We start from the raw sequence: 16,873 nt of genomic DNA on the forward strand, positions 1-16,873 counted from the left end.
GACCTCAATGATCAAGAACAGTGGCAATACAAGGTGATGGCCACAATGTGTAAGATAAACACTTCCAATCTCTTAGCAGCAAGGTCAACTGCTATCACCAGCAGGATATGAATATGCTAGGATTCAGAAATCGGCCTTTTAGAGAGACTGATGATAAAGAGATCACCACACAAGCAAGAAACCCCGCGTGTAAAAATATTAGAAATAACCAAAACCCAATAGGGCACTAAGTTCGGGGACATATATACAGTAGAAATACAATGCAGTCAATAAAATAATAATGAGGATCTCTATTTACTGATGCAGAAAGAGATCCAGGAGTTTAAAAAGAAAAAAGAAAGCAGACGCGGAACAGCATGTAGAATATAATCCCATTTGAATAAAACTGTAATCATATATATTTAAATATGCAGAGAGAGGACTTAAATAATGTTCATCAAATGTGAACAGTGGTTGTCTCTGGGTGGTAGGATTTGGGGTGATTTTTTTGAAGAACATCGTTATTTTTTTCTGTGCTGCTTTAACGTTCTTATAATGAATGTATTATTTGTATAATCGGGGTGCGGGGGACCTGTTTTCACTTGGAAGGAAAATACAAGTGAGATTTGGCTCTTTTTTTTTTTTTTTAAAGATTTTATCTATCTATCTGACAGACAGAGATCACAAGCAGGCAGAGAGGCAGGCAGAGAGAGAGAGAGAGAGAGGAGGAAGCAGGCTCTCCGCTGAGCAGAGAGCCCGATGCGGGGTTCGATCCCAGGACCCTGAGATCACGACCTGAGCAGAAGGCAGCGGCTTAACCCACTGAGCCAGCCAGGCGCCCCGAGATTCGGCTCTTTGACAACAATCTCACACTTAAAAATCAGAATGGAGACAATGTGGGACAGTGCAAACTGCTAAGTCCTGAGTTTGAATCCTGCCTCGGACACTAATTACCTGAATGACCCTGGGCAAGTTATTTAGCTTTGCTGTGCCCTGGTTTCCTCACCTGTAAAACAGACATGATGAAAACTCTATGTCATGGAGTTATTTGGGGGATAAAAAAACTAACACTGAATAAGTTCTCAGTAATTATTAGCTTCATTCTCCCCGCTGAGCTCATCACTGAAAGCAGCCTAGTTGTATCTGGCCCATATTAGGTACTCAAAATGTGTCCAGTGAGTTGAATGGGGCAGATGGACGGATGAACAGGTAATCCTAAGACGAACACACATCTGAGGGCAGAAATTATATGGGTGAACGGGTGGGTGGGTAGAAAAGGATGGAGAAGTAAATAGGTAGAGAGATGGACTGATGAGTAGACAGACGGTATGGCAGCTTGTATTTTCCAAAGATGACCATATCAAGATGCGTCCCCTCCTGGGGCACCTGGTGGCTCAGTGGGTTAAGCCTCTGCCTTCAGCTCAGGTCATGATCCCAAGGCCCTGGGATCGAGCCCCACATCAGGCTCTCTGCTCAGCAGGAAGCCTGCTTCTCCCTCTCTCTCTGCCTGCCTTTCTGACTACTTGTGATGTCTATCAAATAAATAAATAAACTCTTAAAAAAAAAATGTGTCCCCTCCTACATGTTGAAAGCGATGTTGCCACAACTCCACAGAGAGGTGGGGCTTATATCTCTTCCTTTTGAAATGGGGCATATCTCTGTAATGGGCTCAACCTGTAGACTGAGGTCAAAGTTATGCTACATGACTTCTGACACTAAATCATAAAAAGAGACACTGGATCTGCTTGGCTATATCTCTGCTGGGACATGTGCCTTGGGAGACTCAAGTTACCATACAGAAGTCAGGCCTTGTATGAAACCTCCATCCTGGAAGACCCCATGAGACGGATGGATGGATGGATCCCCAAAGAACTCCAAGTGTTCAAGTCTTTCAAACCCTGGCACCAGACAGGAGAGTGAAGACTTTAAGATGATCTTGGCCACTGAATGACCATGACCACAGAGACCCTACATCAGACCAACCGAGCTACTACCAAATTCCTCACCCACAGAAACCATGACAGACAATAAGCAGTAGTGTATTAAAGCCACAAAGTTTGGCGCTAAGTTATCTAATAAAGATGGTAAGAGGAGTCTAAGGCTGAATGCCTGACCTCTCTATGGGGAGCCCTGGAAATCAGCAACATCTTGTGCTCAATTTCAGGTCTGGTACACTTTGTCTGTTCCAATAGCCTCCTGCTTACCCTCCTATTCCACTACTTAAGACTTCCAAAAGCCAGCCCTCTGAGCTCTGACTTGGATTAACTGCCCTCCTACCCCTGAACAAACTAACAGAACACGCTTTCAAAGCAACCAGTCCAAGCCCTCACTGCCTAAGAAGGGAAACTGAGGCTCAAAGAGAGAAAGAAATTACCCCAGGCTCTGGCTGAGTTAGAAGCAGGGCTCCGACTACAGACTGTGGTTCCTACCCTGAAGCCCAGAGTTATTTCTCCTCCCACAGCCTGTGGGCTCGAGGTAACCCCGAGTTTGAGTCCTGCCTCCACTGCTTATGCCAGTGACGGGAGTCCCATCAGGGCAGCCAGCATCACCGCAGGCCCTGGCTAGGGCGTGCCAGGGCTCTTGGCTCCAAGCATACCTTACATCTGTCTGGGCATAAATTTGCATTCTGAATCCAGGAGGCCCCAGTTCCAAGTATGTCAAATGTAATTAATTACAGCAAACCTTCTGCAACTGTTTTCAAACGCAGTATTAAAGGCTCTGTGCACATGAAACACACAAGCCACTGGCCCACGGAGGAGCACAGGGAGCTTGGGAATGCAGGCCTGGGAGGCCCAGATCTGGGCCCCACAGAATGGGGAGGGCAAGTTCCCAGACACCGGGGTCCCATTCAGCCCCACAGCAAAGGGGAAGACATCCGAGGGAGCTGGATTCAAATCCTAGCCAATCACCAATGCCACAACTTGGGACAAATAACTTCACCTTCCTTAACTGTAAGGTTGAATGGTAAGACTCTGCAGCTCAAAGGGCTATCGTGAGCCTTGTCTCTGGCAGTCATCTGAATTTGAGGCCAACCACCCTTACCAGCTGTGTCCCCTTTCACCTCTGATTCTCAAGTCCCTCATATTATAAATAAATAACCTTACTCTCCAGGGCTATTGTATTAACTGAGATAATAGATGTTAAATGATGAGTCCAGAGCCTGGCATCTAAGAACCACTTAGCAAATGTGCAATGATTACTATACTTCAAGGCAGAAAAATTCTATTTAGCAAAAATCAAGTGAGATAAGTAAGAATGCTCAACTTCAGCCTTTCAACAGAAACAGATCCTGAGCAAAACAAGTCTGTAAGGTTGAATTCCCAACACGAGGCTCAAACTCCTTTCGGAACACTAAGAGCAAGAGAACTAGGCTACAAAGTTTGAGAGACCTGTGTTCAAGACTAGCTTTGTCGTTCACTGACCTCTCTGCCCACCCCCACGCTAGACCCCGGAGATCCAACTGGGGTAGCTGAGACCACCCAGACCAGGCTGCAGATCAGGGGAGCTAGATGACCTTCCCCACTCCGCCAGCTCTGTCCTCTAGAGCAGTGTGCCTTCTGGGTCTTCCAGGAGCTTTACTTTCCGAATCTGTACATGGAGCAGACATGACTTAGGAAGACAATGGCCTGTGGCCACTCAGGACCCTAAATAAACAGCCCCTCATGTGACCCGGGTTTCTATGCCCAAACCAGCCCTGAACTGCACTCTGATTCATAAACCCCAGTTAAACCCTAAAGACTAAATAGACTGGAATTTTTTGGCAAGTGGAGAGATTGCCAGGGGTAATCTTTTAGATTTGTTTTTGCTTGTCTTGTTAGATGTACTTTCTTCCAAAGTGTTTAATTAATGTTTAGGGGAATGGGTAAACAAAGTGGAAAACAGTTTTTCTTCCTAAATTACCAATCTCTTTCTCCTCTCTCTCTCTTTCTCCTAAGTTCCGTCCATTTAACCACCTACTTGTACTGATGGCTACACCACTGTATCAACCTTCTTCTCAATCCCAAACTCTGAATCTGGCATTCTTCACCAGTGACCTGACGAAGCAAGATGCTATGTGACTCTGAGAAAGCCACTCTCCCTCTCTGGGGGGAGCACATTTTTAGAATAGCACTGTCCAGGAGAAATGTAATAAAAGCCACAAAAGTAATTCCAAACTTTCCAGTAGCCACGTTATTTAAAAAAAAAAAAAAGTGAAATTCATTTTAATAATTATTTTGTTTAACCCAATATATAAAAGGCTATCATTTTAACTTATAATCAATGTATTTTTTTAATTTCTTTTTTTTTTCCAGATTTTATTTATTTATTTGACAGAGACCACAAGTAGGCAGAAAGGCAGGCAGAGAGAGGCGGAAGGCGGCTCCCTGCGGAGCAGAGAGCTCGATGTGGAGCTCGATCCCAGGACCCTGAGATCATGACCTGAGCCAAAGGCAGAGACTTAACCCACTGAGCCACCCAGACACCCCTAACTTATAATCAATATTTTAAAAATTATTACTGAAGTCTTTTACAATCTTTTCTTTCTAACGACGCCTTCAAAGTCCGGTGTGGATTTTACATTTCTCAGCGAGCCCCATGTCAACAGCTCAACAGCCAAAGGTGGCAGTGGTTACCAATACACACTGGAACACACAGGCACAATCTCTCTACAAACCTTTTAGCTCTAAACTGCCCAGATCCAAAAAGATGACTAGCCTCACTACAAATTCCACTTCTAGCAGGTAGCCCCCCCACCCAAAGTTACCCTTCCCTGGGGCCTCCTTCCAGGCCAGTTTCAGTTTTCTTTCAGATCAGTTTCACTTCCTGCTTTTCCAGCATACATTCTAAAAAACGCCCACATAAACAAGCTTAAATTTTTAATTATTTTTCCCAGCTGATGAAAAAAAAAAATCTCCAGCATCCAAAAAATGTCTCTATTCTCTCTGGGTAATCTTAATGCCCAGCTAGGTCCACTGAGTTCCCAAATCTCTGAACCCAAAATAAAGCAAAACGCCAACTCTCTGCAAAATTTCACCTGATAAAAATTCCCATCCTTAATTCACTACAAAAACACTGGGGCTGGTGGGAATTTGGCAGAGTGATAGAATCGCTAGCCCCTGGGGCACGCTGTCTTGGACAATAACATACCCAGGGAACTAGCCAGAACAACTCCGACTTCGAATGTTACCAGCAAACTGCCAGCCAAGGGCTTGCCCAGGGCCACTCCCCCACCTCCTCCACTTTGCAGGACTCATTTCCACCCACAGGGGTTTCCTCCCCCACCCCTGGATCCTCCCAGGGCATAGGGCTCCCTTGCCTCCCCCAGGGCAAGGGCTCACCCCTGGGAATCGAAGATTCATCCCTGATACAGAGCTCCCTTCACTAGAAAGCGGTTTTTTCCCCCCATCTTCTATACTGGCTGGGGCACCAAGCATCACCTGACTCCATTTATTCTCTTTAGCGTATATATGAAGCCTCCTTCTGCTGTGTCAGCCAAAATATTTATATCACTTTCCTGTGAACTCAATACTGTCTTCACCTCAGCCTCCCTCCTTTCCTTTTTAAGGAAAGAAAGGAGTTGTCGCCAACATGTTTCTCTAGTTCTCTGCTGTTTATGAAGCACTTCTGAGTCCATTAACTCACATGAAGCCTGCAGGAAACCGGGAGGGATATACAAGTGGACTGTACTCCCACTTAGCAGATAAACAAACAGAGGCTCATCGCCCAGTGGCTCCTGGGGCTGGGCAGGTCCCGTATGTGACTGAAATGTGGGAACTGGCTGGAACAGGAAAGGGCATACCCTGTCCAATGCCTACAGATCCCAAACTTTTTAAACCATGGGCCGGCAGGTAAAACGAAACAAGCTTAGGGACCAACTCACCTCGTGGGCACCCATGTGTGATTCCAAGTTTATATAATCTCCCAACAAGGCAGTTACAATTTGTGAACTTATGCTAGTTAAAAACTAGAAAACTCCATGTGTAAAAAAGTAACACCCATGAAGGGCTGTCGATCTAAAAAGCATTTTCAGGGGTGCCCCTGGGTGACTCAGTGGGTTAAGCCTCTGCCTTTGGCTCAGGTCATATCTCAGGGTCCTGGGATCGTGCCCCACATTAGGCTCTCTGATCGGCGGGTAGCCTGCTTCCCTCTCTCTCTCTGCCTGCCTCTCTGCCTACTTATGATGTCCCACTGTCAAATAAATAAATAAAATCTTTTTCAAAAATATAAATAAAGGGGCGCCTTGGTGGCTCGATGGGTTAAGCTACTCTGCCTTCGGCTCGGGTCATGATCTTGGGGTCCTGGAATCGAGCCCCGCATCGGGCTCTCTGCTCAGCAGGGAGCCTGCTTCCTCCGCTCTCTCTCTCTCTGCCTGCCTCTCTGCCTACTTGTGATCTCTGTCAAATAAATAAATAAAATCTTTTTAAATAAATAAATAAATAAATTTTTAAAAAGCATTTTCAAAATAAATAAATGAATAAATAGGGGCACCCGGATGGCTCAGTCGATTAAGCGTCTGCCTTCGGGTTAGGTCAGGGTGCCAGGCTCCTGGAACTGAGTCCTGCATCAGGCTCCCTGCACTGGCGGCGGGCTGCGGGGGGGAGGGGGGGTCTGCTTCTCACTCTGCCTCTCACCCAGCTCTCATGCTCTCTCTCTCAAATAAATAAAGTCCTTTTTAAAAAATAAATGAATAAATAAGCATTTTCAAATACCTCCCCTCATTTGATTCTTGTGGAGGATGATTTCTGTCCCATTTCCCAGATGCAGAAATCAGGACTCTCAGGGGCTGAGAAATTCGCCTGTGATCTTCAAAGCGTACAAACAGCCAATGTGCTGCAAACCCAGGGTATGGTCCAGGAACCCGCGTGCCCACCTTGCCCCTCTACCATGCTATTCTCTACTACACGAGTGAGTGAGGGACACTGCCCAACCGAGTGGCCCAGCCACCAGCATCTCCCCCTCTGAAATCTCATCACTCCGGGATCAGGCAAAGAAGCAGGTCACCTAGCCCTGCTTTGATGACAACCCCAAGGGTATCTAATTATAACAGGGAGGGAAGGGAGGAGTCAGAATCCTCTCACTATTTCTCAAGACCAAATTAACTTTAATTTCTTTTGACACAGCGCATGTGCAAATAATAGGAAAAGCACTGGATGACGAGTTAGGAGATCTGAGGCTTGAAGTTCACCTCTACCTGGTCACTGAGGTTTGGGGCAAGGAACTCCACCTCCTGTCCTGGGGCGGGGGGTGGGGGGGGACCACTAGATCAGGAATGACAAAGTGGCTTCATGTCCCATGCTAAACTCAACTGACTGGTTGCACCATACTAAGAAGGCCTCTGAGGGCACCGGCCAGACTCAATGGAAAAGACTGCCAAGATCGATTAGCAATGTCTGACATAGGCTTGTAAATGGGGGGCAGCGGTATGTATACATTACTTACTTACCATCCCTGGTATAGGGATGATGTATTAAAAAAACGCAATGAAGTGAAAAGCACTTTTGCCCTTTACAAAACTTTCTTCTCACTATCCCTCACAACTTTTTACAAGAACCCAGTGCTGAGGGTATCAACCATTCCCACCCTCCTCATTATCCCCACTTTACTCATAAGGAAATCAAAGGGCAGGGAAATGAAGAACTCTGGTAAAGACCACAAAATGATTAAGCCGCAGAGCCGAGAGGGAAGCCAAGCCTTATCCCATCAACTTCAACTGGTTCATTCTACCCTTGGAAATGTCAAACTGGTATTCCACCATCCGTAGGACACTAAACCTCCCTCCCACCGACTTCTTACACCTTCTAGAGAAGGGGCACAGTCAAGTTATGAAACCCACCCAAAGACATGGAAGGAAAGGGGTACTAATTTAAAGTTCCAGATGCTTGTTCCCAAAGACAAGTCCTGCCTTCAGTGCACAAGTGGAGAAGCCACACTGAGAGCTAAGTGAGGTAAACACGAGCAGGACTTGGAAGTCCCTCACGTCACAGTCCACCCCACCAGGAACAGGACACTCTACCTCAATTCCAAGATGCCTTCAAATGCTAAACATACCATGGGTTTTATAACATCCTTTGATGGAGAGGAAAGAAGAGGGAATGTACTAACAGGAAACTTCTATTGTAAAACACACCCCAACTTCAGAAATAGGAGTATGTGAGGAACATGACCATCGAGGAAATTATACGGTCTCCCTCAGACTGGGATCCTGTGCTCACTGGCTGGGCTGGGCCGGAAGTATTAAAAGGGACAGTGTTTTATAAAGCTTACAGGAAAAAAATTAAGCAAAAAAACCAGAATGTTCTCAATTTTCTCGCATAGATTTTCCTCGAATCTCTGGCTTCTGCACACCATAATCCAACCAAAGATGGTGTCTGACTGAACATCGAATCACACATTTAGCTGCTACACAGATAAGGTGTGGCAGGTTCTCTGCAGAGAGTCCCCTGATGCCCCCCTTCCAGGACCCATGACTAAGACAACCAGTTCCCAGAGCAAACACAGGGGCCTACCCAGCCCCTTGTACCTCAAGGTTTTCCCCCATTTCCATCTCTTTAGAAACGCTGAGACCATTCACCATTCCTGCCGATCAGCCATCTGGATAATGATCCTACCAGGCCCTTCATCCAATTTAAAGAAATCATACAAGGAGTGAAGAGGGTAGGCAACTCTTCTAAAACTCCCCAAGATGTGTACAGTCAAAGCATGTTACCGCCATCCAAGGAGTCCCCTCTGATTACACCAGCTCTTAAAAAAAAAAAAAAAAAAGTGCTTAGGGGCTCCCTCGTAAAGCAGTGCTTTTGACCGAATGGCCAAACCCAAATTGGTCACCTACTCTTCACTAGACTCAAATCTGACTGAACTGAGCTATTTCCAAAAATCAAATTAAGTCATCAAATATTTATCGAGCTGCCGCTCTCTGCCAGACCCTAAAATGAATAACCCATGCTCTCTACCCTCAAGGAACTCACAATTCAGCTGGAGAGAGAGAACGGCAATCAAGCTACTCTCATCTGTGGGCCTACAGTGTTTGGGAAGTATTTCGGGGTGGGCATGGATGGAGTCTACGGGGCGGGGGGGTGTCGGGGGCTGCACAGAACAGGACCTGCAGGGGGGTCTTGGGATGGGGTGGGGGGAGTGTCCGGAGAGGAATAAAGGGAAGGGCCCTAGAGACAGGAGGCCCAGGGGGAACAGAACCTCAAAGGCACACAGTTCACCCGGGATGAAGATTTATCCCTTTTAAAGACTGTGCCACAGGCTTTGAAACAAATCCAGGAATATTCAGAGGACCTAGAGCATCCCTGGAATGAAAGCATTAAGAACACTTTGACAAGAAGGATGCGTAGGTCCAGGAGATGTCTCATCCTCGTCTGTTTCAGATCAACAAATAAAAAAGTGGACAGTTTCTATTGTTACCTAACTCCACCCTATTGAAGATAAGCTCCCAGGTTTCCAGAACTACCAAAACTGTGGTCACTGCGACTCGATCTCCCCCAACAGAGACCCACAGGCCACTGGGTCAAGAGGTAGCCAACAGGCCTCAATCACCTTCTAAGAACCACCTTCCAAGGACTGGCTGGGTCTTTCCCCAGGTGCTGCTTTGTTTAATTGTAAATCAACCCATCAAGGTCGGAATTATTTACCCCCTTTTTCCAGATAAAGAATCTGTGGCTCCAAAACCAGGAGTGTCCTTCCCAAAGTAACGCCAATGTTAACCATGCCATGGGGTTGGATTTCAAACTCTGATCTGTCTGACCTCAAATTCCGCTTTCCATTACACCACCTGGGCGGAGGTCAGAAATAGTCTACACCTCTGACCTAAGGCCCTGAGGCCTATCGGGGCAGGGGATTCTAAGGTGATCCCATGTTCAGTTCAGACATGGATCCCACTGACAGACCATCTTTCCCTCAGTGTCCTCCCTCCTCTCAGATCCCAGCCCTGGCCCCTGCCGCCTGCTGTCTTCTGGCATTGTCAACGTTCTTCAGGCCATACTTGATTTAAAACCCACCTCCTGCACCTGCACTTCTCAACTTCAAGGGCACGCACGCTGAGACACATCCTCCTGGGGTTTCTGGCCATCATTTGTCATGTTTAACTAAAGCATCTGGCCAGATCCTGGCAGAAGACTGAAAGAAGGGGTGTGGACCACTTCAGCCAGAAGACGCTGAACGATGGAACTCTTTACCACTACAGGCTGAATCACCACAGAGCATCTAGGGCTCAGGAAGGTAGTCCCACCAACAAAACCAAGAACTTTGAAAGATGTGTCACTAACCTACCAAGGCCACCCGTAACAACAACTAGACGGAACGCTGGTCTCTCCCTGTGCTGTCCAAGACGGAAGCCACGAGCCACATGTGGCTACCAAGCACATGAAATGTGGCTAGTCAGAAAAGACTTAACAGCTCCCAAAGAAAAAATATAAAATATCACGTTAGCAATTCTTTGTAAGGATGAGACACTGCAAGAATGGTATGTTGTGGATATACTGTGTTAAATAAATTATATTATTAAAATGAATTCCAGGGCGCCTGGGTAGCTCAGTGGGTTAAAGCCTCTGCCTTCGGCTCAGGTCATGATCTCAGGGTCCTGGGATCGAGTCCCACATCAGGATCTCTGTTCAGCAGGGAGCCTGCTTCCTCCTTTCTCTCTGCCTGCCTCTCTGCCTACTTGTGATCTTTCTCCGTCAAGTAACTAAATAAAATCTTAAAAAAAAAAAAATTTTAAATTAATTCCACCTGTTTCTTCTTACCTTCTTCAGGTGTCACCAGAAAGCTTAACATTATGTGTGTGCCTCACATCTGTGACTCCAATTCTTTTTCTACTGGGCACCGCCACTCTGAGACACGGAACGGAAGAGGAGACAAAGAGAAACTCGGGAGTTTTCAGGAAGCGCGTACACCAAGATACAGACACTCGCGGAGTCCGACTAAAATTTAAATACAGCTCAAACACAACGGCTGGAACTCTGGAAAAACTCCTACGGCAATGTGAAGTAAAGTGAGGAAGACAAAGTTAAGTGCGGTTGCTCGCTCTCCCACCGAGACAGGCATTCCAGGCTTCTTCGAAAATCTCCTTTCTGGCGGCCTTCGCCTCCACACCTGTCTTTCCAGGCTTCTCCAAGGCCAACAAGCTGGGGTTCGCGCCCAACCACCTGCAGCTGAGACTTCTTCCCAGGGGGCCCGAAAGGCAGGCTCAGCTGGGGGGGGGGGGGGACCTTGTAGCGCAGGACACCTACTCCACAGGGTTCACGTCAAAATCAACTGGGATAATAAGTGAGAAAAGAAGAGACGAAGTGGGAAAGTGCAGGGTATTTGCAGCACATCAAGGTGGGTCATCAGTCCGGTATCTTGCCAACTCCTTAGAGCATGGTTCACGGTAGGTATGTCATGCACATGGACTGGCAAATGGAAATAAAGCAGAAGTTTCATGAGCCGACACTTACCTTTCAGATGTGCTATGCCTCTGCTATTTTCGTGTCCTCCTCCATTGTTGCATACAGTTCCCCCCCAACCCAACTATGTTCTAGTCCGTTCTTTTTTCTTTTTTTACGCCGACCACGAGCCACTAAATTGATTTTACAGTGGTCACAATTTGCAACCTAGCCCTGGGTATGGCGAATAAGAAGTGTAGTCCTTGCTCTGGGATACACGTTGCCCACCACTGCCCCCCACCTCGCCCCCAGAATCCGGGCTTCCAGATGTGACCTCAGAATCCTTCTCAACACAATGTCTACATAGCTACAGCCAATCACTTGAAGTCAGAATCAGAGATGAAACCTATTTATTAATATCCTGATCCAAAGCTCTCAAAAACTGAGGCTCGAAAGGAAAAAGTGATTTGCCCAAGGTCATACAGCAAGACCTTGGGTAAACTAGGACTCCTGTGGACCCACAAAGCTACTTCACTTAAGTCACCAGGGAGGAGACACAACTGACCCCAAACCTAACAAGAGCATGGAAAAAATTTAAATTTTCACCACAACCACGAAGAGTCAGCTTATACATCTAGTAAAACATGGCAGGAGAAGTTCTTATCACCCCACCAAGGAGAAGACAGGAGGATTCTGAGGTCAGAGGTAGCAGCATGCCAAGAGCTGAGTCAAAGGTTGGGTTGGGGGGGAACTGTATGCAACAATGGAGGAGTTTTTCAAACTCTGTTTCTCAAATGAAACAAACCATTGGCTGTTTATTTTCTAGAACCAGGGAGAGGTCAGCCTTATGCTGACCAGCCATCTTTGTTGCCTTTCTTCTGCAAAGCAAGAACCCTTGTTCAAGTTCACCTCTGTGCAGGGCTGAAAGCATAAGCAAACCCTTTTTCCTAGCTTGGTCCAAAGTCAAGCTATAAAGCAGGCCCTTGAAATTTCAAACCTTATTAGAAAAAAAAAAACCCTCCTTAGGCAGAAAAGCAAAACATTAAGTAATAAGAGTCTCTACTGTGAAACAGTATAAATGATCTTTCACCAAAATAACTCAGCCCATCATCAAATTACCACCCCTCAAGTCCAATTTGCCAGATTTTTTGCCCAATATTATAAGAGAGTTTGGTGAACAGACATAGGCTAATAAAAATGAGCTCATATATCCATTTCTGGTCACACTTCCATCTAAAATAGGAGGTGAGAGAGGCCAAGGCCTAGGTCGGATCTCAGTCCTGGGAGACGCCAATAGAAACAAAAGAGAACTGACCCCGCCCCCAACAGTACCATCATGCACCTCTATTTCCTTTACAACAAACATGATCAGAATAACCAATTTTTTTTTTTAATGAAAGGAAAAAAACAAGTCTACAAAAACAGAAATGATTTTCAATTCCTCGCAAGGGGTTCCCTTGAAACCACAGACAACACAACAAAATTTCAGCAGAATGGAATTGAAGGAATCTGAGTTGTGTGTCAGGAGACCCAGGACACACAAAGGGACGTGCTGCAATATTTTTAATTCCTTGCACCAGAAATAACCTGTTATCTACAACCCTGACTTTTTCTCACATGCCCAGTAGGGGTGCCCACCTCCCCTTCCCCAACCCAGGGCAGAGCTCCCCTCCATCACTTGCTAACTCAGACCTGTCTCATGAGGCCTCCCAAGCCCTTGGAAATTACAAATTCTTTGACCATCCTAGGCATTGGCCTAAATAATTCAACAGATAAAAAAAATTTTTTTAATTATGTTACTTTAAAAAAAACCTCATTCCAAATATGTCAGAATGTGGCCAGTCAGCCCTGAAGGATTTCGTTACTAAAAAAATAAAATCTCCCAAATGCAATGGTGATGATGGGAAATGTTGAACCTCTGCCATGGTCAAATATATTTCACAGAATTCGCATCCCCTCAGAAATCTGAATCCCCACAAAACGGGGTGGGAATCCATGAACTGGGGCCACCATTTTTCCCAAGACCAGCTGGTAGCTAGCGAACGGGACACAGGGTTTCCCGTCCTAGCCCTGTGTGACCTACCATTAACCCCCACACAAGGTCCACCAAGATCCCACCCTCTCAATACTAACAGTACTCCCCCTCTCCTCTGAACAGAAAAATTAAAACTTTTTTTTGGGGGGGGTGTTTCAAAATCTCCATCAAGTTCAACCATAAACTAATTCATCACAAATAACCCTTCAGCTCTGGGTGGGTTATCTTATTTTCCTCTGTCATATTTCAATTCAGTCAATATTTGTCCTCTAAAAATAAATTTTTTTTTTGTTTTCACCTTCATTTGATTTCATTTTAATCCCAAGAAACTACGTCAAATACTGTCTGCATTTGTGCTTTCATGTTCCAAAGGCAAGTACCTTTGGGTTTGGCTTTGTGTCTATTTTAATTTTTTTCCTTTAAAAAAATTAAATTTTGATGCTAGAATCAGCCGAATTGGTGTTTTACCCCATTTTTTCAGCAAACTTAAGTGTTCCACTAGAGAAGATGGATAAGAATCAGAATTTTCATCTTCTCTCTGTCCTCCCTTCTTTTATCTTTCCTTCTTAAATCAGTAAAATTTGTGTTTTTTCAATATCACAGATCCCCCCCAAAATGATCAAAGCGAATGGATTTTCTTTTCCCCTTTGAAAGTAATCAAATTTGTGAAAAATACCAAATGCTAATGAACTACCAACCCCACATCACAATCAAAGAGGCCTAAAACCAATCTGGATTTTTAAAAAAATAATAAATTTTTCAAATTGGAAGAGTAAGCAAGCACAGAGAAGGGAAAATTCTCTCCTACCAAGGATTCTTCAACCCTTGTCTTTATCAACTGATTCAGTTGCATGTCATAAAAAATGAGCTTCTGTGAATCCACTGTTAGTTTTTTCATAATAATGTTAATTATGCATATCTTATTTTAATGGCGGTCTCTCCTACAAATCTGTGGGCTACTCAATTTGTATAATGTAATGAATTTACATTTTTTTCATTGAATATTGCTCAAAAAAGGTTTCTGACATTTTATGGATAAAACAACAACAAAAAAAGAAATGCCCAGACCTTTCAGGAAACAAAATCAGAAAACAGTCTTAATTATCTCATCAAAACAAAAAAAACAAAAAAAACAAAAAAAAAAACCCAACACAAAAGCCAACAAATGCAGGGGAAAAACACAGAATTTCACTCTAACTTTTTCAGTTTCTGTTTTTCTTTAGAACCTTGGGATTTAAATGCAGTAAAATGTACATGCAAAATTAGAAGAAAAAAAAAACTACAATTTTTGGGTGTGTCCAAAGCCAACATTTTAGGATCTATTTTCTCTTTTAAATCCTTCCCTCTTGAAAACAGAAAAACTTTAAATATTGCCAAATGGTTAAATTAGTCTTTTCTGCCCGCTGGGCTAAACAAGTTCCAAATTACAATGAAGTACAATTTCTAATTGCTTCATAAAGCCAATTCTCCAGTTTTCTCTAAACTCAACAATTTCCCTTCTTTCCTCATTCCAATTAGTTTTTTTTGTCAAACTAAAATGAGTTAGGAAGCCAAACTGACTTCAGTTTTAGGCGGCTTTCTGCTTTTTCCCCCTCAAAAACTGAATTCATTCAAATTCCAGCTTAATTTTCATTTACATATTATCTGGATTTGGCTTCAGAAATAAAAATTGTCTCCATGCTCCCAGAAAGATCAAAGTGAAAATTTTCACCCCAAAAAAGAAAAAAAAAGAATCCTTTCCCCCTCCACTGCCTTACAGTGCAAACTTTTGAAAAAATAAGAAATAAAAAATATTTCTTTTCAATTTTAATTTCTTTTTTTATTTACAAAATAGTATCCTCTAGGTGGCGTCGTTTTAATGGGAAAAAACTACCGTTTGAAGAAAAATTAGAAAAAAAAAATTGAGAAAGGGAAATATGGCCTAAAAAAAAAAAGATTGTTGCAAAGATGGGGGGGCCAGAGGGGAAAGATCCCCCGGGGGGTCATCAGGAACCCCGAGCGCAGAGGGGGTCAGGGGGAAATTGCAAATTTGGGGGGGAGGGGGGGAGAGCTGGAAGGGGTTGCATTTTTGCAAAATGTGAATTGTCCAAACTGAAATGGCTGCTCTGTTCTCTCGCCGCTTTGTTTTCTGGGCTCCGGTCCGAGCCCGGGGCTAGAGGGGGCGCTGGGTGGGGGCCCAAAGAGACCCCCGCGTCACCCTCAGCCTCCTCACGCCCCGCGGCGCCCGGGGGGGCTCCCCAGACCCCGACCCCCCGGTTTGCGCCCACAAAAAGCCCGCAAACGTGCCCAGGCACTTTGCATTTTGCAAATCTTGCAATGAAGTGGCGCAGCGCCCCGGGCCCCAGCCCCCCGGGGTCCCCCGCGCGGTGCATGCCCCCGGCCCCCCGTCGTACCTGCGGAGCCGCCGCGCCGCCCGGCTGGTTCATGGGTCCGTGCGGGAGGAGGCGGCCCCGGCGCGTCCTGCTCCTCCCGGGCCGGGCTGCTGGTGCGCGCACAATGCCGCTGCCGCCGCCGCCGCCGCTGCCGCCGCCGCCGCCGCCGCCGCTCCCTCCTCCGCCCGCCCCGCTCAGGCCGGGGGGGCGGGGGCGCTGGGGGCGCGCGGGGGGGGGGCGCCCGGCCCTCGCCCCCACCCCGGGCCCGCACTGGCCGCCGCCGCCGCAGCCGCCGCCGAGCCGCCCCTCGGGGGGCCGCCGCCGCCCCCCGCCGCCCTGCCCGCCCCCGGGCCGGCCTCACCGCGCGGCCCGCAAGCTCCGGGCCTCGGCCTCGGCCTCCGAGCCGCCGGCCTCCGCGCCGCACACAAAGCCGGCCGGCCCCCGGGCGCGCCGCTCGGGTCCGCCCGCAAGCCCCCGGGCCGCGGCACCGCCGCCCCCCAAACTTTCCCGCGCCGCGCCCTGCCCTCCCCGCGCCCCCCGCGCCCGCCCCCCGCCGCCCCTCTGCCCGCCCCCAGCTCGCCAGCCCCTAGCAAAGGTCATGTTCGCAATGGAAAAAAAGTTTGGGGAGCCGCCTCTTGGCGGAACACAAGGGGTTAACGGGAACTCTTCTGCTCCCCCCACCCACCCACCCCAAAAATCAGATTGGTTTTTTAAATAAAGTTTGAAGAGCTGGCCTTATGGAGGAATCGCGAGGCTCAGTGGGGATGTTCCTCTTGCCCCTGCCTGCCCCCTCCTCCAAAAAAAAAAAAAAAAACTCTAATGTCATTTAAAAATAAAAGTTTGAAGAACCAGCCCTGGGTCAGACAAGAGGGCTTAAGGGGACTCTTTTTAACCCCCCCCCATCAGATGGATATTTAAAAAATAAATATTTGAGGAGCTGCTTTTATGTGAAATGCGGGATGAAGAGAGTATTTCTGTCTACCTTTGTCAACATAAAGAACAGATCTATATTAAAAACAAAAGTTTAAAGAACTGGCCCTGGGTGAGGCATTAGGGGTTAAAGGTTAAGGGGGGCTAGTCCCCCTCCCATATCCCCCAATTAATTTGATATTAGGAAGAAAAATTGGAGAAACTCTATG

The 16,873-nt window shown here is 46.4% G+C and overlaps 1 protein-coding gene across 6 annotated transcripts in view; it reads right to left on the reverse strand.

Annotated features, from left to right (window-relative positions):
- The window catches only part of ZNF618 (zinc finger protein 618), a 184,521-nt gene extending 168,673 nt beyond the window's left edge, over window positions 1-15,848 (reverse strand). For all 6 annotated transcript variants that reach the window (XM_044265070.1, XM_044265069.1, XM_044265071.1 and 3 more), the window contains exon 1: window positions 15,756-15,848. In XM_044265070.1, the coding sequence (XP_044121005.1) occupies window positions 15,756-15,788 (33 nt within the window). In that variant the 5' untranslated portion in view covers window positions 15,789-15,848. The remainder of the gene's footprint in view (window positions 1-15,755) is intronic.
- Between the last annotated feature and the right edge of the window lie 1,025 nt (window positions 15,849-16,873).

The sequence above is a fragment of the Neovison vison genome, chromosome 9, assembly GCF_020171115.1.
Source record: "Neovison vison isolate M4711 chromosome 9, ASM_NN_V1, whole genome shotgun sequence".
Classification (NCBI taxonomy): domain Eukaryota; kingdom Metazoa; phylum Chordata; class Mammalia; order Carnivora; family Mustelidae; genus Neogale; species Neogale vison.